This window comes from Emys orbicularis, chromosome 1, assembly GCF_028017835.1.
Source record: "Emys orbicularis isolate rEmyOrb1 chromosome 1, rEmyOrb1.hap1, whole genome shotgun sequence".
Lineage (NCBI taxonomy): Eukaryota > Metazoa > Chordata > Testudines > Emydidae > Emys > Emys orbicularis.
Window position 1 is genome coordinate 246,922,286 of NC_088683.1, and position 25,096 is coordinate 246,947,381.

General features: G+C 39.9%; 1 protein-coding gene across 1 annotated transcript in view; it reads left to right on the forward strand.

Moving 5' to 3' along the window:
- Positions 1-25,096, forward strand: part of ATP10A (ATPase phospholipid transporting 10A (putative)) — a 154,546-nt gene that overhangs the window by 113,488 nt on the left and 15,962 nt on the right. Inside the window, exons 8-12 of the mRNA XM_065423472.1 lie at positions 9,982-10,199; positions 12,029-12,223; positions 15,051-15,612; positions 22,616-22,719; positions 22,891-23,017. Coding sequence (XP_065279544.1) covers positions 9,982-10,199; positions 12,029-12,223; positions 15,051-15,612; positions 22,616-22,719; positions 22,891-23,017 — 1,206 coding nt within the window. The remainder of the gene's footprint in view (positions 1-9,981; positions 10,200-12,028; positions 12,224-15,050; positions 15,613-22,615; positions 22,720-22,890; positions 23,018-25,096) is intronic.

The window sequence follows — 25,096 nt, forward strand, 5'->3', positions numbered from 1 at the left end:
ACTTTACCTAAATGGTAGCACCGGCCCTGGTGTTATCTGCATGTTGCTAGTACTTAAGTCCCTGTCATTTGATCAGTTCACTGGTGCTGCATGTTGAATAGGACAGGAGAGAGAATTGATTCTTGTGGGACTCCACAAATGAGAGGTCTAGTGGTGAGGTGTAATTTTCCATCACTGCTCTTTGGGAACTTTCCACAAGGAAAGACTTAAAGCCATTATAGCACATTTCCCTGGTCCCCTTCGACTTCTCTAAGTCGGGACAGAAGTATCTAATGGTTGACAATATCAGAAGCTCCAGAGAGGTTCAGGAGGATGAGAATGGAAGTCTACTCTCTATCCATTGACAGCAGGAGATAATGCGTCAGTGCCACTAAAGCTGTTTGCATCCCACATCCTGGGCTGAATCCAAACTGTGCTGGATTTAGGATACTAGCTTCAATAAGATAAGCTTATAGTTGGCCTTTAGCTAGCTTCTCTATGTACTTGGTCAGGAACAGGAGATTGGATTCTGGCCAGTAGTTAGCTAGTACTGATATCTGAAGTGGGTTTCTTCAGTGTTGGTCAAGCTATTGTGCGTTCAAATGAGGAAGGAAAAATTTCTTCCCTGAATAAGGCATTGGCTATTTCAGTCAGGAGTGACACCAGTTGCTCATGACGCCCTTTCACGAGCCATAAAAGATGTGACAAACTGACAATATCCTGCAACATTGTGGTCCAACCTTGTGGAATTAAGATGAACTTTATTGAATTAAGTTAAACCTTACTGAGTTAAGTTTGATACCATTTGGAATCCATTTTATTACATAGGCAATTGTGTACGTGTTATTGTGGAATAGTACATAACTCCTCTAGGACGAGGGGAATGCTAATGTAAAATTCCTCTAGTTATCTGAAGCCATCCCCTGGAGAGGTATGCATATAGGGTACTAATTCAAATGGAATTCTCCAGACAAAGAAAGGGTTTTTGGTTAAATCACCTGGTTTTAAACATGCTCAGGTCCTTCTTCCTGATCCAGCAAATGGACAGGACCCCTGGTCAATGGAGGGCCCCAGTCCTTAGGGAAAGGTGGATGGACTTGGCCTCCTGAGGCCCTATAAGGCTAGGATCTTGTTCTGAGCTGAAACTGTGATGAATTTGAAACCACAAGGAAACCCTTTGGCTGAGGTACTGAAGGACTGTTCCTGCCAGAGCCCATGTTAGGATAGGTTCTTTTATTGTTTTTAATGTTTTCTCAGTAATGCTTGCATAGCCGGAGCTGTGTGGCAACTTATGAGTGTGGGCAGTCACACTGTTAACCCTCCCTGAAGAGAAAGCACGCAGGGGAGCTTAGGCATCCTGTCTCGGCTGGGAATAACACAGTGAAGATAGGGAACTCTGCAGCCTGGTCAGAAGGGAGGGAGACACCCAAGAAAGGCAATAGCTGGGAAGCTGGAAGCTTGAGAGTGGGTACTTGGGCTGAATCACTGAGGGCTGACCACACAGATGCAGATGCCTGAACTGTGAAGGCATAGGTTGGATTCACAGACCTTGGGTCAAGACTCCTTCAGGGTTTCCAGTACTTCTTGAGGATTAAATATACTAATCTCTGGGAATACAGGCAACTTCGTTGTTGGCTAAATCACCCCAAAGGGGGAATAGATCCAGGCTGTTTGAAAGCCATCCCAAACATGTGTGATATTTTCAGTGAAGTAGAGGGGAGTGCCTCTGTCCTTTAACTTGCTTGGGAATTTGGTGGAGTCCATGGGTCTTTGTGGTTGAATCGGGATTAGAGGTCTTTCTTGTTGCCTGGGAGCTATGATGCCTCCTTAATGAGGTGATGGTCTGCACAAGGTGTCAGTGAGCTTTGGCTCTGGTTTCTGTTGTCAGATGAATGAATTTGAACGAAGATGTCTTATCTGAGGCACCTCTTTTGGATTTGAGGTGTGAAGAATAGATAAATTTAGTGCCACTTCCACCTTCTGCTGTCTGGGTCTATGATGGGCTGAGTGTTGGGGGGCAGGCGCATGAGATAGGCCAGCATAGGGCTCACAGCGTCATCCAGCCAGAGTCTCAGTGGGTATGTCTACGCAGCATTTTGGAGTGAGCCTTCCAGCCCAAGTCGAGAGACTCAGGCTAGTGGGGTTCACACTAGTGGTCTAAAAATAACTGTATAGACAACCAAAGAAAAGGTAATCCCCATCTTATAATAAAAGCCATGATTCCGGAATGCTCTTCTTCCAACATCCATGGAATTAATGACACAATTAGTTGGCACCTAACGTCTCAAAACTGGCCCTTCAGATCCCTGCAGCAGTTTATGACCTGATTGTGTCTGTGACACACATGATATGATTTAGCTACAGCCAGATGATGATCAGCCTGGCATCTGCCCCAGATGTTTTTCCAAAGTCTAACTTTATAGTAGACTTGTCCAGGGATGTGGTCGCCAATCCTTCTAATTTTAGTTTTTCACTGTGTATGGAATGATTGTCCAAACCCAAGTTTAATTCCCAAGAGCTCAGTCACACACAGCAGAAAACCCATAATTTTTCATTCTTTGCATTTTCCCCTCCCTCCAATTTTTTTGGGCGGGCGGGGTGGGGCGTGAATCCAGAGAGTGGAACAGTGAAAGGGAAGCTCAGAGGGAAGGGAATGGTGAAAACCCTATCATTTTCCATTTGGATTAGCCAGATTTCTTAGTCACTGTCTTGGGAAAATGAGATCCCTCTTGGCATGTTGTCTGTCTGTTCTTGGTGAAGATTCGGCTGGGGTGGTGTACATCATGCAGCACGATCACTTTCTCCGTTTTATGTCAATTTTGCGCCATAACTGTTGTTTTCTTGTGAGCAGATTGTTAGAGAATGAAAAGAAGAGCAGGCTGACCCAGAGGCAGATGGAGTAAATGGGCTTCTTTATTGCGATACTTGTTCCCCTTGACCCAATTGTGGAGTAAGCGCTGAATTAATTACATCACGCTCTTTTATCTAAGTTAGTATGGAAATACCCACATTTACTACAATGCCCCCAAAACCCTTATTTAGTAATATGAATACCCATATACTGAATATAATTATCCCCGCCCCTATTTACTGTTTACAGCATTAAGCATATTTTACAGACATTTTTACCTTGAAGATGCATTTCTTTTCAGTAATTGCAGCCACAGGTTCCCTTAATCAGCAGTTCACAGGGAAGGGAGGAAGGGGCCATGATTCTGAGCTCGTTTATGTAGCTGGGAAAGGAAGGGAGGAGGAGATAACACTTCTTTACAGAAAGGGTATTCTTTAGACACCCACATTCCTTATGCAGCTGCAATGCTTATCAATCCTTAACAAGCAGAAGGGAAGGGAGAGGGATAGCACTTTATCAAGCGAAGAGACAGTGCCTGCCCGTGCCTTCCTCCCAAATACCATGCTAGCAGTTACCCAGGTCTTTACTTAACCCTTACATATCCCAACAGAGATGTCTTTCCCTATTTGACCTACAGACATAATTTGCCCAGTCCAAACTCACCTTGCATCCATCCTGGGGATTTGACTTTATTAATAGGAAATTTTTAAAAAGATGATAAAGATCAACTCAATTCTTTTCCCCACGGTGGCTGTTGCTCCCTCATGATTGCTCACCTCCCTTATGTTTATACAGGGTAACAGGTCATCAGTGTCAGGGCCTTTTAACCCTTTCCCTACAGGATCAACACCTGCTAACGGGGTGGGGTGTTTTAAACACACTGATGTAGCTGATTTGTTTTTTCCTATTTCATTTTCTTTTGCTTTGTGAAAAGAATAATAGTTTAATTTGTCCCTGAGGAAGGGAGGGGGGTCAGCAAAGCTAGAATTGTGTATTTTTACTGTGTGTTTTTAACCCGTCTAATACACAAGCACAATGGCATTCAGCATGGATGTAATCTGAGGCCTTCAATACACAGAGGAAGTTTTCTCGTAGCTTATGCCCTGGGAAATTCTTATGGATGCTGACAGCAAGTTCTTACTTAAACATTAAAACTGCATACTTAGTAATAAATACACACATACACAGTCATCCAACTTTATTATCTCAGGCAGACACACTCATATGTCCTATTGATTCCTTATACTATAGTCCTCATGCTTATTTCTCTGCCATCTTCTTCCCCTCTGCTCTGTCAAAAGGTTCTTCAGTTCTGTCACAGCTACTTCTTAGCTATTGCTGCCATGGCTCCTCCCTTTTCAGTTATTTCAGCTCTCTTCTGATCTTCCTTCTTCCTCTCCTGCTTGTCCACCTGCTCTTCTATTAAGTGACTCAAGCTTCTCAGCTCTCTGCCTTATATATAGGTTTTGGCCTATTCTGATTGGTTATTTCCTCAATCCTTATCATTAGCATACCCTCCACCAATCATTTTAAGCCTTCCCTGATTGGTCTGTTCTTCTGAACCAATCACAGTCGCTGAACACATCTCTCAATCAAAGCTGGACCTGATTGAAAACCTGTGCCATGCTCGATTGAACCTTCCCTTCAGGTTTTGGAGTAACCTTTATTTCATCTTAGCCTGCCTGTTTCCTATAGGCCGAATTATTCCAAAACCACCATCTTGTTATCCCTAGCTGTAACTGCTTGAAACTCTCTTTATTAATTATTACATCCTTATCATTATAAACAATTACACATTTATATGCATTTTAACATTAGGATTCACTGTCACCACTCCATTTTTACTAATTTAAATAAGTTTAATTTTGATCTTTCCCTTGTTTCAGCTAGTGGTGGCAGGACAATGTTCTTAATGCTGTATTCCTGACACAGAATAGAGCAGCTGAAAAATCTCTTGTATAGGAGGGGGAATACTGATTGCAGTTTACCTGGAAGATATCGCTCATGGAGCTTCCCCCGGTGTGTCATGACTACCTCTTGCAGGTGTCTAGCTACCAACGTGCCAGGATGACTCCTTTATCCTAATAGGAAAGCTACAAAATGTTACTCCAGTAGAGGTCGCAGGATGATATGGAGGGTCATTTTGTATTAATAAGTGAAGCAAAGGGCTAAGTAAAAATAAATCTTTAAAAAAAATCTCACCAAATACCCTAGTTGATTATTAGTGTAGTGTAGTTATATTAAACACTTTATTGTTGCATTTGAATAGGACAAACGTAACGGAAGTGAGCTTCTTACTTCATAGAAAAAGCATTGATTTTTTGGTATTTATTACTCTGTTTAATATGAAAGATTATATAACATAAGCTATGTGATTGTGTAATTTGATATTCCCGGTTACATTATTGTGGTTCTGAAAGGTATGTACGTATTTACTCCAAATAAAGAACCCTCTACATGGGGAAAGGACATCAGTATTCAGTGAGTAAAAGCTGTTGACACTGGAAACCATCCCAAAACAATGTCTTTCATGATGTAAAGTTCATAGAAAAGGTTCTGAATTTGAGGCTAGAAGGAGGGAGAGAACATAGTGTTCCTAAAGAAACATGTTTTGCACAGTTGAAGAGTTATGAACCATAGTGCATAGATTAAACCACATATCCTAGTTTCTAACGCCTCTTAATACTTACCATACAAGACTGTTTCAGAAACAGCCAAAATCCTATTCCACTCTGTGGGCCTGAGCCTCGTCTCACATACACTGGTGTAAATCTGGAGGACCACCAGAGATTAGCTGAAATGATGCTGAACACAAATGCTCATGAGATGAGACTCGGGTGTCTGTGCTTCAGACTGTGATCTTATATCTACTTCAGTTTAGGGGTAAAGCTTAGGTTTAAAATGGCAATAATGACGAAAGGATTGAGTTCTAAAGAAAATTTCTCTTGGGAACAGAATATTTTCATTTGCTTATGTGCAGACTAGAGATGACTACAGTATACATATAATATTGATAAGCTTGCTGAACGTCATTCGAGGAAAACACTGTATGCTTCTTCAGTAAACAAAAGATTTTTTTTTTAAATAGAAGAGACAAAAGCAATGAATAATTATACAGAGAAGGAATGCAAAGGCAGCTTTGGTACATTTTCCATGTAATGCATTTTCACTTAGCTTCTGATTTGTGTGTCTGTAGAATAAAATAATAATTAGCTCAGGGTTTGTGCTTGAAGTCCTGCATTTTGAAAGATGTTTTCAAAACAGAAACTTTTCCTGAATATGATTATAAGATCTCATATTTATTTGGAAAGACTGCAAGTCAGGCATTCAACCAAAGCTGCCATGGCCTGTTATTAACCAGTATAGTTGGAGAAGAGCTTGACCAGCTGTGTGGAACATTTTATAAAGATAAAAGTAGTCATTTTGTTTGGTCCTTTTCCCTGGCAAAGGTGCATAATACAGAGCAGTATGACGTTCCCTGGGTATGCTATTCAAGTGCACATTATCAACTGTAAGAAAGATTATTGCTTGTGGCAAACTTGAGTCTGCGACCTTAGGCCACTGGGGCCTGTTCCTGTGAGATGCCGAGTGCCCACAACTCCCATTGACTCTGCTGGGAGTTGAGGGTGCTGCTCCGAAGCTTGCAAGATCAGCTGTAAAAGTGTATCTTTGATGGTTAGCAAAGTGAATTGGGAATACGGCTTTGAGATGAAAACATGCTAATGAAAATAAGCATACGTTTCCCAGAGTACATTGGTGTGTACAGCAGAACCTCAGAGTTTCGGACACCTCAGGAATGGAGGTTGTCCGTAACTCTGAAATGTCCTTAACTCTGAACAAGACGTTACAGACTTCAGCCACTGAGAGGAGTTGGGGCTGAAGCCATGAGGGGGGGAGGGATGTCAGGGCTCCAAGCAGGGGGGCGGGGTCAGTGCTTCTGACCCTCGGGAGCACCAGGGCTCAGGGCTTTAGATCTAGGGGGGACGCTGCGGCTCAGAGCTTCAGCCCCGCGGCTCCATTCCTGGCTTCTGACCATGGGGCGCACCAGGGCTTGGACTTCCAAAGCTTCATTCCCTGTTTCAGCTTGTGGGGGAGCATGCTGGAGCTTTACCAATGGGAGGAGCGCTGGAGCTGAAACCGGCGCTCCCCTCATAGCTTATGCCCCAAGCCTCGGCACCCCCCACGAGGCTGAAGCCCTGAGCCTTGGTGCTTCTGAAGGTCAGAAGCTCTGACCCCTACCCCCTGCCCAGAACCCTGACCCCACTCACCTGGTGGCTGCAGCGCTAAACCCCCTCTCCCCCAGCTGAAGCCCTGAGTCCCAGGGCTAAAATCCCCGAGGCAGTAAAGTATTTGCTCTGTGTGTGCATAGGCGCCGACTCCGTGGGTGCTCCGGGGCTGGAGCACCCGCAGGGAAAAATTGGTGTAACTCTGGATCTGGCTCTTTTTGTGTATTTAGTTTTTCAGAGGACTGTACCACATATAGAGCTGGGCAAATAACTGATTTGGGGGAGGGTTGGTTTAATGGCAGTTCTGAAAAATCAAAATAAAAAAATTCAGTTTGTGTTGAACTGAATCTGAAATGTTTCAGAATTTATGATTAATCGAAAAAGTCTCTTCTGGTCATTTTGTGAATGACTCAAACTATTCTTGTCAACTTTGCGAGTAGTTTTAGGTCTCCTGAAACTGCATATTTTGTCAAATAAACTATTCTTTTGAAAAATCTTGCCCAGCTTTACTGACGTACAATGCCAATAGTGCCAGTAGTAGTATCTATATATTGTGTGCTATCTGATTTTAACTCCTGTGGCTACTTTCTGAGAGATTAAGATTGTTATGAAGATTACACTGGATTATAGATTGGGTTTTTTTACATTTTAGCTGTATTAAAAGAAACCCCACAATGAACTCAGTTAAATGTAATGCAAGGGTTTTTTTCCAATTAATGTTTTAATGGAAATATTTAATGTTATGTTGTTTGCATGTCAAGCCACAATTAGTGATTTAGTACATGACATTGGGAAAGCCTGATAGGTTACACCAGAGAATTGATAGAAAGTGAAGACTTTGGTACATAACTGATACTGTGCATCTGCATCCAGTATACTGTGCATTATTCTACTTTGGTTTCTCTGAGTATAATGGAAGTCTTTTCAGTGAATACCTGATAAATGGATAAATGTTAGTGATAAATGCCTATCTACTGAAAGAAAAGCCCAACTACTAAATGATCATGATTCTTGTTGAATGTATAAATGTGATATGCATCAGTTATAAATAGGGTTGTCAATAAATGGCACTTAACTCAAGTGATTAATAAAAATTAACTTAATTAAAAAAATTAATTGCAATTAATCGCAGTTTTCATCTCACTGTTAAACAAAAGAATACCAATTTAAATTTATTATAAATATTTTTAAATGTTTTTGAACATTTTCAAAATATATTGATATCAATTACAACACAATACAAAGTGTACTGTGCTCACTTTATATTATTATTTTTATTATAAATATTTGCACTGTTAAAAAGATAAACAAAAGAAATAATACTTTTAAATTCACCTCACACAAGTACTGTAGTGCAATCTCTTTATCATGAAAGTGCAACTTACAAATGTAGATTTTTATTTTTTTTTTACATAATTGCATTCAAAAATAAAACTATGTAAAACTTTGGAGGCTACAAGTCCACTCTGTCCTATTTCTTTTCAGCCAATCACTCAGACAAACAAGTTTGTTTACATATACGGGAGATAATCCTGCCTGCTTGATTACACTACAGTACTTGTATGAGGTGAATTGAAAAAAATACTATTTGTTTTGTTTATCTTTATTACAGTGCAAATATTTGTAATAAAAAATAATAATATAAAGTGAGCACTGTACACTTTGTATTCTGTTGTAATTGAAATCAATATATTTGAAAATGTAGAAAACATCCAAAAATATTTATATAAATGATATTCTGTTATTGTTTAACAATGTGATTATAACTGTGATTAAGTGTGATTATTTTTTTAATCTCGCGATTTATCACAATTAATTTTTAATCGCTTGACAGCCCTAGAAATAATGAAATCCGCTAGAAATAGATGTGCGCTACATCAAGACTGCTTTGCACATTTTTTTGTTCAGTGATATCTTCCTTATGCTGATTAAACTGCCACTGTAGCTTGTTATCATAAACTTTTGTAGTTACACAGTTGATTAAAGATTTGATTTAAAAAAATGGGAAAACTTGCTGGGAAAACTCTGAAGCAAACTTAATTCTGTGTACACTTAATATTTGTGCTCTGCAGTACATAAGTAATAGAATCAAGCCATTGCAATAACCCGATTCATAGCAGTTTTCAATCCTACAGCGTTAATAAGCTACGTTATGACTCTACACATAGAGTGAGGTTTTAAAAATCATTATTGATGACCTGTTGCAGTTGATTATTTACTGTACTTTTCCCTAGCATTGTCATGTTTGTTTTGCTTAGGATTTCATTCAAAGAGTATGGGCCAATGATCAGCCTAGAACTTGCGAACCTAGCTTCCTGGCCCTGCTCTGCTATACACTTTCTATGTGAACTCGAGCAAGTTACTTAGCCTTTTTGTGCCTCAGTTCCCCTTTATAACATGGAAAGCTTGTGAAGTGCCCAGATATTAAGATAATGAGGGCCTTATAAGTACCATAGATAGATTCATTCTGAAATGTTTGTGGGCAGAAATACATAAGGCAAAATTTCCCAGTCTTTGCTGGAGGACAGTAAAGTTTAGGTTTTTCTTTCATAAACCATAACTGAAAAGCACATTTTTTGGATAGTTTTAGCAAGAAAAATGTTATGGAGGGAGATTTTATGATGGGCATCAATTGATTTGTGAGCGACTGTAGAACCTAATAGCCTGGTCACACTGAGCTGAAGATGAGGCAGGCAGTGTACTGAATTAAATTGCTAATTATTTTATCTGCGTTAGTCAAAAGATATCAGTGTTCAATTAAGACTAGCCTGTTATATTGTAATAATAGCATCACTCATTCTTACAGTAAAGTGCAATATAATACTAAAACTAGACCACATAGAGAAAGTTTTAGCCACCACTTCTCTCTCTTTCTTCTTCCCTACAAAACGTGTAATCTTACACTTCGTGTATTTTTGTCAATAGCCAGACGTTTAGCCATGTACCAGGAAGCTGATTCTGAGGAGGAAGAAACAGCAGCTAAAGGAGGAACATTATCCCAGCGGAACAGTGTCAGCAGTCATCAGAGCATTAAGGTTGTCCACAGAAGCCTGAGTATGAAATCCCACCGACGCACCGGCAGCAGGGCTGAAGCAAAAAGAGCAAGCATTCTCTCCAAGCACACTGCATTCAGCAGCCCAATGGTTAGTTGTGAGCAACAAATGTGCTTTGCTTTGTATCTTTTGTATCAATTGCTTTAAAGGGAAAAGATGAAGAAATCTGTACCACACTGTGTACTTTTCATAGCTTTCATCTTCTTGGCTTTTTCCTTTTCATCGCTTTTTTGTTGTTGTTGTTGTTAAAACAACAAAGTATGCAGAGATCTTATATAAAGAGTCATCCCTCTAGGCTCCAAGTTCAGAAAGATAAACTCAAATACCCTTAGTTTTGGGTATTCCTTGATTTTCAAGAACAACATGTGTTTCATCCCTTTGTTTACAGCAATTGATGTTAGATTAAGGATTAAAACCAAGGGTTCTAATTGGCCTATGTATGCTATCTTAGTTTTTGGGAAGCAGTGATTTACAAATGCATGAATAGTAAGTACTGGATTGGGAACTGTGATATTAATATATTCAAATTCACCCTGTAATTGCAACCGTAAGTCATTCCATAGTTTCAAGTGTAAGTGGTTCAAGATTATCATTAAATAGAGCAAGTTACATTAAAAAGCAAACAAACAAAAACGTCCTGCATATGCAGAAAAGTTAAGTGGAACAATGTTCTCATAATTTTTCCATGACTAATCTCTACATGTGTTTTTACATGTCATGTGCATGTTTTTCCTCCTGCAAATTGCTATCTCATTAATATTGCATGGTCATACTGCTTTACTCTGTTACCGTATTTTTACATGGAAGCCAATGGAATTTTGCCAAAGTTAAATTGCTTTAATGGAGTGAAGAATTAGGTCCTGTATACTTTGAGAGTCTGCCCTAATTCCAGCTGTTGATGTCCAGTCAGCAATGAAGCTGCATTAGTGCAAACCCCAAGTGTGGAAAAGGAAAGCTGCAATTTGCATTGATGGAGCTAACCCCAGGTTTAGTCAATGGTAAGCTCCATTTGCACAGCTTTCTGTGTTGACACACGGGGTTTGTACTGGTGCAGCTACCTCACTAGTTGTGCAACAATTGATGAAACTGGAGTAAAGTCCCAATAAAGACAACGCTTTAGGGCTCATATCTTTATGAAGCACACTTTGTATCTTTTCTGTAACCAGCATTATGCCTTCCTAGGAAATTGATATCTTTGCCCTGAAAGGAATGTAATAGCTGTTTAATCACAGTGGAAAACATGCCACATTTTGATTTCAGTGGCATATGAGCTTCTCTCAAGTTCAAAGTGGTTAAAATATAGTGGAGCTAAACAATTTCTTAGTGGTGCAAAATGGGTAAGCTTACTGTTTTGATGTCAGAAGTAGCTCTTAGTTTTGTTGTCTTGTTTTTCATGATATAGGTCTATATATTGGGGCAGCCTACACTAATTCTCGCAGGTAAGACTGAAGAGAGGAAGATATGTCAGGACACTACTCAATTTCCATTCCACAATCCCAAAATAGCTGAATGTTTCTGTTACAATGATCAGCAATTAAAGGATTAACAATAGCTCATTTACAATGTAATTGTCATCATTAGGGTTCAGTATTAACAATCAATTGAAATTAATGGAGGTAGTCCACATCATTTTTAGAGCAATTTTAGGTGGTCTACCAGGGAGAGGAAGACACCCCTGCATCTGTTTACATTCACAAAATTAATGTTGCAATCATAAGGCCTAAAATTGTACATATTTCTGCATGTCTGGTTAGGGGAAAGAGGACAGGGGAAGTGTCATTTGATGGAAAATTGAAATTCTCCAGAAATATATGGTGCCACCAGAGAGGTGCTGATGCATCAGGCAGAACCAGTTCAGTCTGAGACTTTAAAATATACGAAGCTGCAAAGTATTAACACTGTTCCTGTTGTATTTCTAGGAAAAAGACATCACTCCGGATCCTAATTTGTTAGAAAAAGTAAACGAATGTGCAAGGAGTCTTGAGGTTATGAGAAGCCATGAACAGCCATTATCCCAGCTCACCCCTGAACTTTCTGACATCTTTGACTTTTTCATAGCATTGACTATTTGCAATACAGTTGTTGTTACCTCTCCAGATCAGCCACGGCAAAAGGTAGGTTAGAGAGACAGCAAAATGGAGCATGAGTCTCCATTATGTTGTATTTGATTATCTCCGAGATGTGTAAATAGGAGACATAAAACTGTCCTTTCCTTGAAGGAAACAGAGATGTTTATGATACAATTCTTGGCACCAATTCATACATCAATGAGGAAAACAACATATACAAGTTTAAAATTAGTGATGAGGTCAAGCATTAGTTAAAAGGTGTATTTCAACTGTTTCTCTTAACCCCAACAGATTATTTGTATGTAATGCAATTTTTGAAGCCGTTCTAAAACTGTTTTCCTTCCTGAGTTCACATACTGAAACTTCTTAAATAAACATAATTCGCATCTCTGGGCATGTTTTAGGTTAATTTGTCAGAGTCCCCTGGAATAAGGGGCACATAGGCAGTTCTTTATAAATATTTTGCTTATTTCAACTACATTTTTAGAAGGCTATATTATTTTTTAAAAATATTATAAAGAGGGTGTGCTGACAAAATCTCCTCTTAAATGTTGCAAATTATGTAAAAGAAAATTAATAATATAAATTGGGCAAGATTATGACAGCTGATGATTTGGAAGACTTATGTACTTACAAAGTAGTATCATTTATTAATGAGAAGTGGAACAAAACACTCACCATCTAATGTATATCACACAAATATCATTAGACTTAATATTAGAGCTGGTCAGAAGCTGGAGTTTCCATTCCACAGGAAATACTAACATTTCTAAATTTGTTTTCTCTCTTAGCAGAAATGTCAAAATTTCCCACAAAATGAAAATTCCAAAGAATTTCAATTTGGAACCATTGAAACATTTTGTTTTGATGTTAAAACATTATAATATATAACATTAAATATCATGAATATAATATAATTGTAAATTAATATTTTAGTATAATATACAAGTCTGAACAAAATGAATTAAAATGATAATATCAGAATACAACATTTTACCTTATCAAAACAAAATGTTTCAACATTATCAAAATGAAAGAGAAAGTTGAAATGATTTGTTTCAACTTCGTCTGGTCTAAAATGGTGTTGAAATGGACACATTCCCATGAAACATTTAGGTTTCATCAAAACTGCATTTTCCCACAGAAGTGTTCCATAAACATTTTTTCGACCAACTTTACTGAATACACACAAGTGGTATGTCTACGCTAGAGCTGGAATGTGTAAATTCCAGTAGGAGGAGACATGCCTGGTTAGCTCTGATCAAGCTAGTGCACTAAAAATAGTGGTGTAGCCACAGCATCACAAGTGGCAGGAGGAGCTAGCTACCCCAACTACATACCTATGGTCTCAGATGGGATCATACTCAGTGTGAGTAGCCCCTCCTGCTGCTCACACCAACATGGCTACACTTCTTACTCCCGGGGGAATTCTGCGCCAAAAAATTAAAAAATCTCCAACAAAATATTTAAGATACTGCACTCAATATTTTCAAATTCTGCATATTTTATTTGTCAAAATAACACGATATAATCACACTAGTTTCAATTATTTTTGGTCATTTATTTCAAAATGCCTATCAGTAAGTATGTCTGTAACAATACAGACAACAAAAAAGATTCAGGATGTATTTTCTGACAAATAAATTCCTTACTAGGCATGTTAATACAGAACTCTGAGTAATAATTCATTTAAATTACAATACAGAACCATGTTTCCCACACCCCTCAGAAGTAGTGCAAAGGCTTGGGGGAGTCAGGGGTAATGGAGGAGCTGAGGGAGAGGGAAGTAATTGCTGGGAAGGAGCCTGGGTGTGAACTTGGAGCATTGCTGTGTATGGGTGGGAAAAGTATGGAACAGCTTTTTGCAGGGGGTGGGGAGCGGAGAGGGATTTTTAGGGAGCTTGACCCATGCAGACCCTGGCTGACCTCTAGCCTCTCCCATTCACTCAGGCACAACTGCCCCTATCCCCAAGTGTCCCTCCATCCCCACTCAGACACCCACTCCCCCCATCTCCATGTGGCGCTGCACCCCCTCCCCCTGTCTGCAAGTGTCTGTGCCCCCACTCAGCCATCCCCCTCCCCACTGTAGCTCTGCACCCCCTTCCCATCCCCATGTGGCCTTGCACCTCCCTCCCCCCCCCGTGGCCCTGCGCTTCCACTCCCATTCAGCCCCTACCCAAGACTGTCTTCCCCCACTAGCCCTTATGATCCCTTGTCTGACCCCCAGCAGCCCCACGCTGTCTGTCTCCCCATAGTCTCCATCTCATGACCTGATCCGACAGGTGCTGTGGAGAAGGCACTGCAGCCTCTTTCTCTTCCCTAGCTGGCTGGGAGCTGCTGCTCTAGTCTATCACCACAGTGCCCTCTGATGGGCAAAATGCAGAACTGCAGCAACTTTCCAGCAGAAGCTTTTTTCTGAGCAAAAAATTAAAAATATGTGTGGCTCATTAATTATGCACACACGCAGTGGCACAGAATTCCCCCAGGAGTAACTTCTATTTTTAATGTGCTAGCTTGATCAGAGCTAGCAGGGGTATGTCTCTTCAAGCTGGATTTACACACTTAGACATACCCATAGAATGCAAAGGTTTTAGTTATATTAACATTATTTTTGGGTGCGATTCTAACATTGGTTCCACAAGGAAGGGTCAACAATAGTGTAAATTCTGAAGTGTATACATACTGGTTCCAGTAACATTTCTGGTACAGTGTCAGCCTAGGGATTTTTGGTCACTTACTTGTTCAGCTCTGATTGTCGTAGCTTTTTGCCACTGACTGAGATTTGCTTCTTACTTTGAGTTATCAAATGACAATGTCAGATTTCTTATATATCCTTTTTTTTTTTTTTGGTGGTTGGTTTTTATTTCTCAAGGTTAGAGTTAGATTTGAACTGAAGTCGCCGGTAAAGACCATAGAAGACTTCATTCGAAGATTCACTCCCAGCCGTCTGACCTCTGGATCTAACAGCAGCAGTTCATCAAGCCTGACTACCAGTAAATCAATGCCCAGACTCGGTTCTAGTATTCTTTCATCTACATCCACTGAGAGCACTTTATTAAAACTGGAAGAAAAGTTGGCGCACTCTCCGCAGATGAATAACAATGGATATAGCTCACAGCAGGACAGAAGGGCTATAGGGAGTAGACCTGAAGAAGGAGAACTCCGTTATGAGGCAGAGAGTCCAGATGAAGCTGCGCTTGTCTATGCAGCTCGGGCATATAACTGTGCTCTGGTTGGAAGACTGTCTGACCAGGTATCAGTAGAGCTACCTCATCTGGGAAGGTTAACCTTTGAACTCTTGCACACACTGGGCTTCGATTCCATCAGAAAAAGAATGTCAGTGGTGGTTAGGCATCCCCTTACAGATGAAATAAATGTTTACACCAAAGGAGCGGATTCAGTTATTATGGATCTTCTTCTGCCCTGTTCTTCAGGTATAGTTCTCGCTTACTTTTTTTCCAATTAACTCTTAGACAGTGCTAGAGAACTTCAATCTCAGCATGTCCGATTGCAGTTCTCTAGCACAGAGCCATGTCTGTATCGTTTACGGGTATGCGGAAATATATTATAGTAGGACCTCTCTGCTTCTTTTATAAACTCAATAACCAGTAACTTCTTATAATGGATTGTTGGTACTTTGCCTAAAGAAATGTGAGTAATATTGATTTCAGTATGAGCTTTCCCAATGGCAAACCTTATTTTAAGTGAACATTTTTCAAGACCTTGCCAAATCAATTTACCTTTCATTGAGTACATTTTCCCAACATTGCTTGCTTACTCAGATGTTTTTGTATTAAGAGAAATGTTGTTTGGGTAATTACTAGTGGTCTTAGTTTTAAAGATGCAGATGATTAGTGATGAATAGACTTCTAACTGTGAACAGGAAGCTTATCTTTTGGAAGGTGTTTTTTCAGTTACAAAGTCTCAAATATGTGAACATGCTGTGAACCAGAAGCAATCTTAATGCCTCTTTATTATAATCAATTGGATTTAAAGACAACCTGGTCAGCTCTTATACACTTATTTGAGACCTAGGTTTTTCAATATGTGTGATGTCTGATTTACTGTGTTCAACATTTAATTATGTACAACATTCAAATGTTAACCCAGTGTGACTGGACAGAAATCTAATGTATTACAGAGATTTCCTGTATCTCACTAGTGTGTTGACTTTATGGTTACTTTCACATTACTGACGGCTGCTGCAGTAAATACCAGTGAAAGGATCATACTGTGTAATTTTCATTAAAGAGCTACAGGAAATGTTAATTTAGTGTCACAGTTCAGAACAACTGTCACATGTGCTTGGACAGGCTTGCCAAGCACATGTGCTTGCGTCCTCTTCAGAGAGAGTTAGCAGTGTGACTGCCCACGGTTATAAGTTACCACACAGCTCTTTCTAAGAAAGCCTACTTTGTTCTTAAGGTAAAAAGCATTACAGAGAAAACATATTAAAAACAATAAAGGAACCTGCCTACCTGCTAATAAGCTTACCAGAGATCACCCCACCCCTTACATGGGCTCTGGCAGGAGCAATCCTTCCACACTCCTCCTAAGGGTTTTTGTTTTGGTTTCAAGTTCAGCACAGCATCAGCTCATAACAAACACCCAGTCTTATGGGGCCTCAATAGGCCAAGTCCTTCCAACCCTTCCGTAAGGATTGGGCCCTCCATGGACCTGGGATCTTGTCTGTTTGCAGGAGCAGGAGGAAGGCTCTGAGCCTGTTTAAAACCAGGCTATTTATCCAAAAATCCTCTCTTTATTGGACCCTCGAAAATCAAGTTTGACTTGGTATATGTGTACCTCTCCAGGAGGGTGGCTTCAAAGGGCTGATAACCAGAGGAATTACATCAGCATCCCCATCCTCCTAGAGGAATTACATACAATTCCACAATAACAATACACAACTGCATTTTTAATACAGTGGACCACAGAGGTATTAACCCTAATTCAATAAGGTTTAACTTAATTCAATAAAGTTTGTCCATGATATTTCAGGAGTTCAGGCTGTCACAATTAGTTTTCTGCTTTACAGCTATATAGGTCACAGCAGAGGCAAAAATTCAAGAACTTGTCCTTAGCTCACGATAAAGTATTCTTGAATAATGTCTGATAAAGTTATTGATATCAAGGAATGCACATAACACATCTGAGGTTACTTGTTTCCCTCCAAAGTGTTAATAAAGAATTTGTAATGCTGGGAAAGTTTAATAGAACTCACCATGAGATTAAAGTTAGGAGAAAAAGAGGCTGCTTTTTTTTCCAGACATAGGCAGTTGCAAAAAAAATCTGCTGTTAATGTAAAACAAATATTCTGGTATTGGTCAGAAAAGGATAAGGAGAGAGCTTTGAAAATTGCTGTTCGGAAGGGGTAAATTCTACCGATGGGCACACGGAAATAGAACAACTCTGAACCACAGCACTTGGAGATGTCTAAACTGACCCTGGTTTTAGAATTTGGGATATTTTTTTTTATAAAGACTCTTATCCAGAATTGAGTCATGATGTTTGGTAACTTTTGGATTCATAAATATAACAAAGTGTAGTAATTGCTCTTACCTTCCTTCCCAGCACTATGATCAGCTGCCATAAGTAGGTTGTCTTTAGTAAACTGCTCTGAGTGACCTTAAGTATCAATTAATCTGTCCATGGGTACAAACGCTATCTTGGTTGTTCAGCTTCATTCATGGAATTGTACTTGGGGATCCATCCTGCAGGGACCTTATCTTCAAGCGTCCCTTAGGCCCAAAGGCCTGCGACCATGCTTAGTGCTCTGGCCTTAGACTGTGATTGTTGTCTGCCCTAGCCAGGAAGCTGGGACTAGAGACTGCTTACTGCTCTGTCCCACCCAGAGGGCCAGAGCCATTGATGGCTAATTTACTGTTGTTTGGTGCCTGATGCAGCAAGACAGAGTGGCCCCCCTCCAAGCCTGAGACCAAGGGACCACTACAATATCCAAATGTCAGGTTCCATTACCAGAACAAACTATCTGGCTACGGAGGAGGACATTTTAAAGTATCATGTACATGCAAGCCAGAAAGCAGATGCAAAAATGCCATGCTATAGCTTGAGTGTTATCTTGTGAATAATCAGAAACCACCAATGAGCTTGAAAACTTGTAAGATTTCTGAATTTATTACATTGGAGCTATTTGTTTTTCCAGTTGAGACTATGAAAGCTGGTGTTCTCACACAATATGCAGAATTTTTCAAAGCACTTGGATTATTCCCAGAATAATATTCCTTTCACCTTGCCAAACAGGGACTCCTACAGTCCATAGGAGGAAAGTTACTGTTTAAACTGAGTAATCAACTTGAGCAGGAATTAGATTACATACGGGTCTCATTATTAAAGCAATGACAGGTTTGATTAAAGACCTCTCTGGCTTTAAGATTAAGCTTGATAAGTTTATGGAGGGGATAGTTTGATGGGATAACGTGATTCTAGTCAATAGGTCAATAACGTGCCATCGCTGGTAATTAGTATCAATGGTCAATGCGGGTCTGGCTGGAGAATCTTGCCCGCATGCTCGGGGGTTCTGCTGATCGCCATATTTGGGGTCGGGAAGGAATTTTCCTCCAGGGTAGTTTGGCAGAGGCCCTGGAGGTTTTTCGCCTTCCTCCGCAGCATGGGGCAGGGGTCGCTGGCTGGAGGATTCTCTGCGACTTGAAGTCTTTAAATCATGATTTGGGGACTTCAACAGCTGAGTCAAGGGAGAGAATTATTCCAGGAGTGGGTGGGTCAGCTTTTGTGGCCTGCATCATGCGGGAGGTCAGACTAGATGATCATAATGGTCCCTTCTGACCTTAAAGTCTATGAGTCTATGAGTCTATTAACTCACTTGTGGTCATGGAAAAAGCCCAAACAAGCAAACCTGACTCTCTCTTTGGTTTTGAGTAATTAAACAAACATGTCGTCCTTTGCCAGCTGTTGAAGACATCACATATACATTTACGAGTGTGCACTGTTTGAGTGGGTGAATGCAAGGTCAAGGTACTGGACAACTGCATAGACACCACAACTATCAACTTTCAAAATAGATTTTGTCTGATTCCTTTGGCTACATGTGCTGGACATCCTTGAAAGAATTATAATTGCCAGTTGTTGTAAAACAATTGCATACAGATCAAATCCAAGTATTCTGGCAAAGAAACCTGTCTTAAATTACTTGATTATCATCTGTTTATGTGCAACAACTTAGATTATATAATTGTTGAAGATTATTATAACAGATTTTTCAGATAAGAGAATTGGAACACTACCAGAAGAGTGACACCAGATTTAAAGGCTGGACATCCTTGAAAGAATTATCTTTCCAATGGTTGTAAAAGAGTTGCATACACATCAAATCCAAGAATGCCAGCAAAGAAACCTGTCTTAAGTTACTTGAGTATCAGCACATATCTTTTGATAACTTTAGCAGATTCCTTTTCTCTGCCTTTTTATTTACTTATTTACATCTGACCAGAAGGTGAATTTCAGTGCAAGACTGATGAGGCATATGAAGGATTAAAAGGAATTACAGCTATCATTGTTGATTCCCTATTATTTGTTCAATAAAATAACGAATGTGATGCAATCCATCATGCTGTACATGAGAGATCACATGAAAAAGGTATATGTCTCCATCCATAGAAAATCATTTTCTATGTTCCAAAAAGTAAGATATTCTGAACCTGTTCTTAATGCTGGTGGTATCAAACCGGATCCAGTTAATGCCACTTAAGCTTATAGTGGCAGAAACAGTTCTTGGTGTGTTTTATCCACCTGTCCAAGATTGCACCAAACTTATCCGAAATCACTGCATCACTGTGATGGCTTCTACAGTGAGATACTTCATCTAGAATAAGCAAACAAACAACATTGCTTTCTAGAATACAAAAGACCTTATCACAATGAAATAGGTTCAGTGCTTCCATGTTTTGTTCCTTTAAAAAAATGCTGACTCTCTAAAACTAGATGGAACTAAAAATGGACTTGTTTCAGGACTGCTCCCAGAAGGCCATGTCTTTGCAAGTCTCATACACCACAGAGAATAATTATGTACATGTATAAAAGAAACTATATGTAATTGTATTTGGCCTCAAGTTCAGTAAATGTGTGCTCCAGCCCTGTGTTACAGCTGAATCAGCTTGTGAACTGTTTGAATAATTCTTGAAGAAATCTCTATCTCTGGCAAAACCACCCAGGAATGGCTCTCCGATTGCATAAATACAAGTTTGAAATTGCTCATCTTCCAGGAAAAGATAAAATCTATTGCAGGTACACTGTCAAGAAAATATCCACATAACACTAGTGGATGAATGGGCATGCAGCTACATATGGTACTCCAGAAAATGACAGAAATTGAAGATGGAACTGAAAATGAACAAATAAAGGTTCTGAAGCCAGTAATATTGGATGAATGGCCAAACAGTAGAAAAGTTGTACTCCCAACATTATAGATTAATGGAACTACAGAGTTGTGCTCTTGGATGGCACAATCTTTAAAGGTGAGAAAATAGTTATATATATAAAACAGCTAACATGAACGTACATTGTGGTAATACACAATATTGTGTGGGTTCATGGACATGGGAAAATGTAAACAAAGCCCAAGATGTTCTTATTTGGCTGTGTATGTGTCAGCAAAATGAAAAGTATCATTAATGATGTCAGTAACACTTGAAAGGTTCAGTGTATGAGTCATATTAAGAAACAAAACAAAGAAGGATGCTACTGAAATGCCAACAAGACCATCTGTTTATGTGCAACAACTTAGATTATATAATTGTTGAAGATTATTATAACAGATTTTTCAGATAAGAGAATTGGAACACTACCAGAAGAGTGACACCAGATTTAAAGGCTGGACATCCTTAAAAGAATTATCTTTCCAATGGTTGTAAAAGAGTTGCATACACACCAAATCCAAGAATGCCAGCAAAGAAACCTGTCTTAAGTTACTTGAGTATCAGCACATATCTTTTGATAAGTTACTCTCTCCGTTGTTGGTATGCATATGTATTCCCTCAAAACTGTTTCCTAAAAGAAACATGAAACTTGAAGTTGTGAAGCCAAACCAGATTTAAGCAAGGTTGGGCAAACAATGACAAAAAACCATTTCTACTATAAGTCTGCTAAGCCATTGTAAGTAATGTGCACTACCATTGCTTAGGAAACTTAGGACAGGAACCTGCTGCCCTGAAACAAGGAAATGCTGAAAGAAAATAATACCCCAAAAAATCAACTACCAGAAAATAAAAATAAAAAAGGAAATTAATAAGATCAAAAAGAAAAGCAGAGTTATTTACCATGACAAGGAAAAAGGGCCAGAGACTTCATGAAGTTCACTAGGGACTTTGTTGCTGCTGTTGATTTTATCTGGCAGGTGCTCAGATACTATGGTGTTGAGTGCCAGTATAAAACTCCAAGATAGATAAGACAGACATCACATGTCCATACCCTGGATAAATATATCAATCATCACTATCGTCATTTGATCTGATATTAGAAAGTTCTATTCTCAAGACCCGCTGCTAATATCCTTGCTGGGTGAGAGCAAACTTACCAAGAACTGCTAACACTATATCCACCAAACTGTGCCTTCCCAACCCCTTATCTCCAGTTTCAATCACAACTGTGAACCATGTAAAGCAAGAAGTTCCAGTAACACCAATATTGCCTGAGGAACACTGCATAGGCCTATCCCTCTGAAGTCATAGGTCTTATAAACCTAGAAAACTTGTAGACTTTCAGAAACTATTTTGGTTTATAGTAAACTTGCTGCCTCAAGATATCGAGGTTTCTCGAGTATCCTCACTCTGTTGTTTCAACCTAAAATGCTTTCTCTTGTCTGCTTCTATGTTCACTTTATCACTGTTATTATAATTAATTCTTAATATTGGTTATTGCTGTGATCGTACATTGTACTTGAGTCTGTCTTGATCCTGGAGGATAAAAATGTCATCCCTTTCCAACTCTTGAAAAGATCATTTTGAGAACTTAGTATTATTTCTAAATAAAATTAAATATCTTTTCTACCCACATTTATTTAGAAACATTTGGTTAATAATGAGATTTTTGATACATAGCCCATCTGCTTCTGTTTATTGCCAGTTTGAAAACATACCTCTGTTCGTGACATACGTGGTTGCTATGGAGATTATCATGATGTCACAAAATACTTGAGGAGCAGATGAATGCTTAATAAGGAAAGATCTTATTGTTTGTTCTTGGTGACTTTTAAACAGGGAATTAAAAAATAGATAGTATGTAAAGAGAATTGTTTCTAAATAGAAAGCTTTTCAAAATTTTCCATGAGACATCAGGAGCTCTTTAAAAGTATTGCTTCTTAAGCTTTTGTACAGTAAGTGCTGAAGAAACAATTATATTCTCTAAGGCCATTTAATTGCTATTATTTTTCATTCATTAGTTTTCTCCTTTATTTTTAACTAGATGACCCTAGAGGCAATCATCAAAAAAAAATCCAAAGCAAAACTCAGAATTACCTTAATCTGTACGCTGTAGATGGGCTGCGGACCTTGTGTATTGCCAAGAGAGTAAGTATATGCAAGCTCTTAGTTTGCTTTTAAGGAGAGTATTGACAAATCTTTTTGTTGCGGTCCATTAGCAAGAACATTTATTAGGGATTTTTTTTTTCATTTTACTCAGTAATGCATGAATGCTTATGCATCTTTTTGGATGTACTCTTACCTTCTCCTTTTAAATAGGTTCTGAGCAAAGAAGAATATGCTAGTTGGTTAAAAAGTCATTTAGAAGCAGAATCTTCTATTGAAAACCGCGAAGAGCTGCTATTTCAATCTGCACTTCGTATAGAGACAAATCTGCATCTACTCGGTAACTACATGAGAGCCGGACATGAAATTAAAATGTGTTAAACATTTTCAAAGTTCGATTTTAAAACTCTGCTCTATCTTTTCAATGATTTCTATGCATACAGAAATTGGTTATTACTACACTTTCTCACAAGAGTCTCTTGCATCATCGCAAAAGAATGGGATAATAATTAACATAAGACACATCCTGTTTGCCTTGCTTAGGTAACAATTTTATCCCTGATGTAATACCAACTTAACCAGGGGTTCCCAACCTTGGTTCATGGCTTGTTCAGGGTAAGCCCCTGGTGGGCTGCGAGATGCTTTGTTTACCTGAGCGTCCGCTGGTACGGCCGCTCGCAGCTCCCAGTGGCCGTGGTTCGCTGTTCCCGGCCAAAAGGGGCTGCGGGAAGCGGTGGCCTGCTCTGCACTGCTTCCTGCAGCTCCCATTGGCCCGGAACAGCGAACCACGGCCACTGGGAGCTGCGAGCGGCCGTATCTGCGGACACTCAGGTAAACAAAGCATCTCGCAGCCCGCCAGGGGCTTACCCTGAACAAGCCATGAACCAAGTTTGGGAACCCCTGAATTAAAACAATGGTGTAAAACTGGGGATGAACCTGACCCATTATCTTCAATGAAGTTGGCTGACCTGAGTAAGAAAAGCAGGATTTGGCCCAATCTGTCTGCAGTTTTTCGTTACAGTGATGGTGCATCTTGAAAATACTTGAGATTTTTCATCCCTCTGGGGCACCAAACACTTTGACAAGTCTGGGAAGTAGGAACTCATTTAATCCTGGACTCTCTGGTTGACTTGTTGTGTTGCCTCAGGCAAGTCACTTAGGGTAGGATTATCAAAAAGTACTGTGCATCAGCCTAACTGCTCCCATTGAAGTCAGTAGTAAAATTTCCCTTGATTTCAATGGGAGCAGAGTTAGGGTCACATACTGAGTACTTTGAAAGGTCTAAGTTGTAACCTCTCTGTGGTGCTCATCCTGCAAAGATTTATGCATATGCTTTACACAAGTGGTTTCATTGAGACGGCCCATGTGTCAGGCGACTGGAGCTAGGATTGTCTAGCCTAGTGATCAGAGTGGGCATCAGGCAATGGTGATGAGAGCAGGGCTTAAATTCTCACAGAGTATTTCCCAGAGCCCTGGGACTCGGGGCTTCCACCCCATGGGGGGCGCCGGAGCTTGGGGCTTCTGCCCTGCGGGGACACCAGTGCCTTGGGGTTTCTGCCCCATGGGGGACGCCAGGGCTCAGGGCTTCTGCCACATGGGTTTGAAACTATTTACCAGAGCTCTGCTCTGGACAGCTCTGGATGAATTTAAGCCCTGGGCATCAGGAACCAAGGTCTAGGGTCAGAGCCTGAACCAGTAGTCAGAAGCCAGAGCCATAGGTCAAGACAGAGGTCCGGAACTAGAGCAAGCAGGGTAGCAGGCAAGGAGGGGATCAGGGCAGGAGCAGGACAGAGGCAAGGCTGGGGGCAGGACAGGAGCAGCAGGAACAAGTTAACACTGGAACAGGCACAATAGTGGGCATGAGCATTGAGCATCCAGCGAGCTGCTGTTGCTGCTGGCTTAAGAGTGGCCCGCTGGTCCCGCCAGTCAATCAGGTGGTGTGGCCAATCAGGCAGCCTGCTGCAAGCCAGCTGTACTCATGAGGCTGCCTGGAGATTAGCTCTGCTGCAGGCCCTGATTCCTGACACCATCTACATAAAGTTAAGCACTTTCGTGTTTGGACGATCAGGGCCTGCGTGCTCCGAAGAAAGGGGATAATAACAGTCACTTCCTAGGGATCTCGTGATGTCATTAACATTTGTAAATGTAAAGGACTGTACAAGTGCTAAGTAGTTCTATTTATTTACTTAACTAAAATGTCAAAAGCTCAATAAATTATAAATATCTATTATTTCTTCAGACAATTAGTTTCTTTCTCTGGCAAAGATACCTGGAACAGTGCTAATGTTTTTAATCATTTCAAGCAAATGTGACTGGGCTGCTTCTCTTGACTCTGCGTGTACAGACACATCTTAATAATAAATAAAAACATAGTTAACCACAGCTGGATAAGTACAAATAGACTCCAGCCAGAAATAAA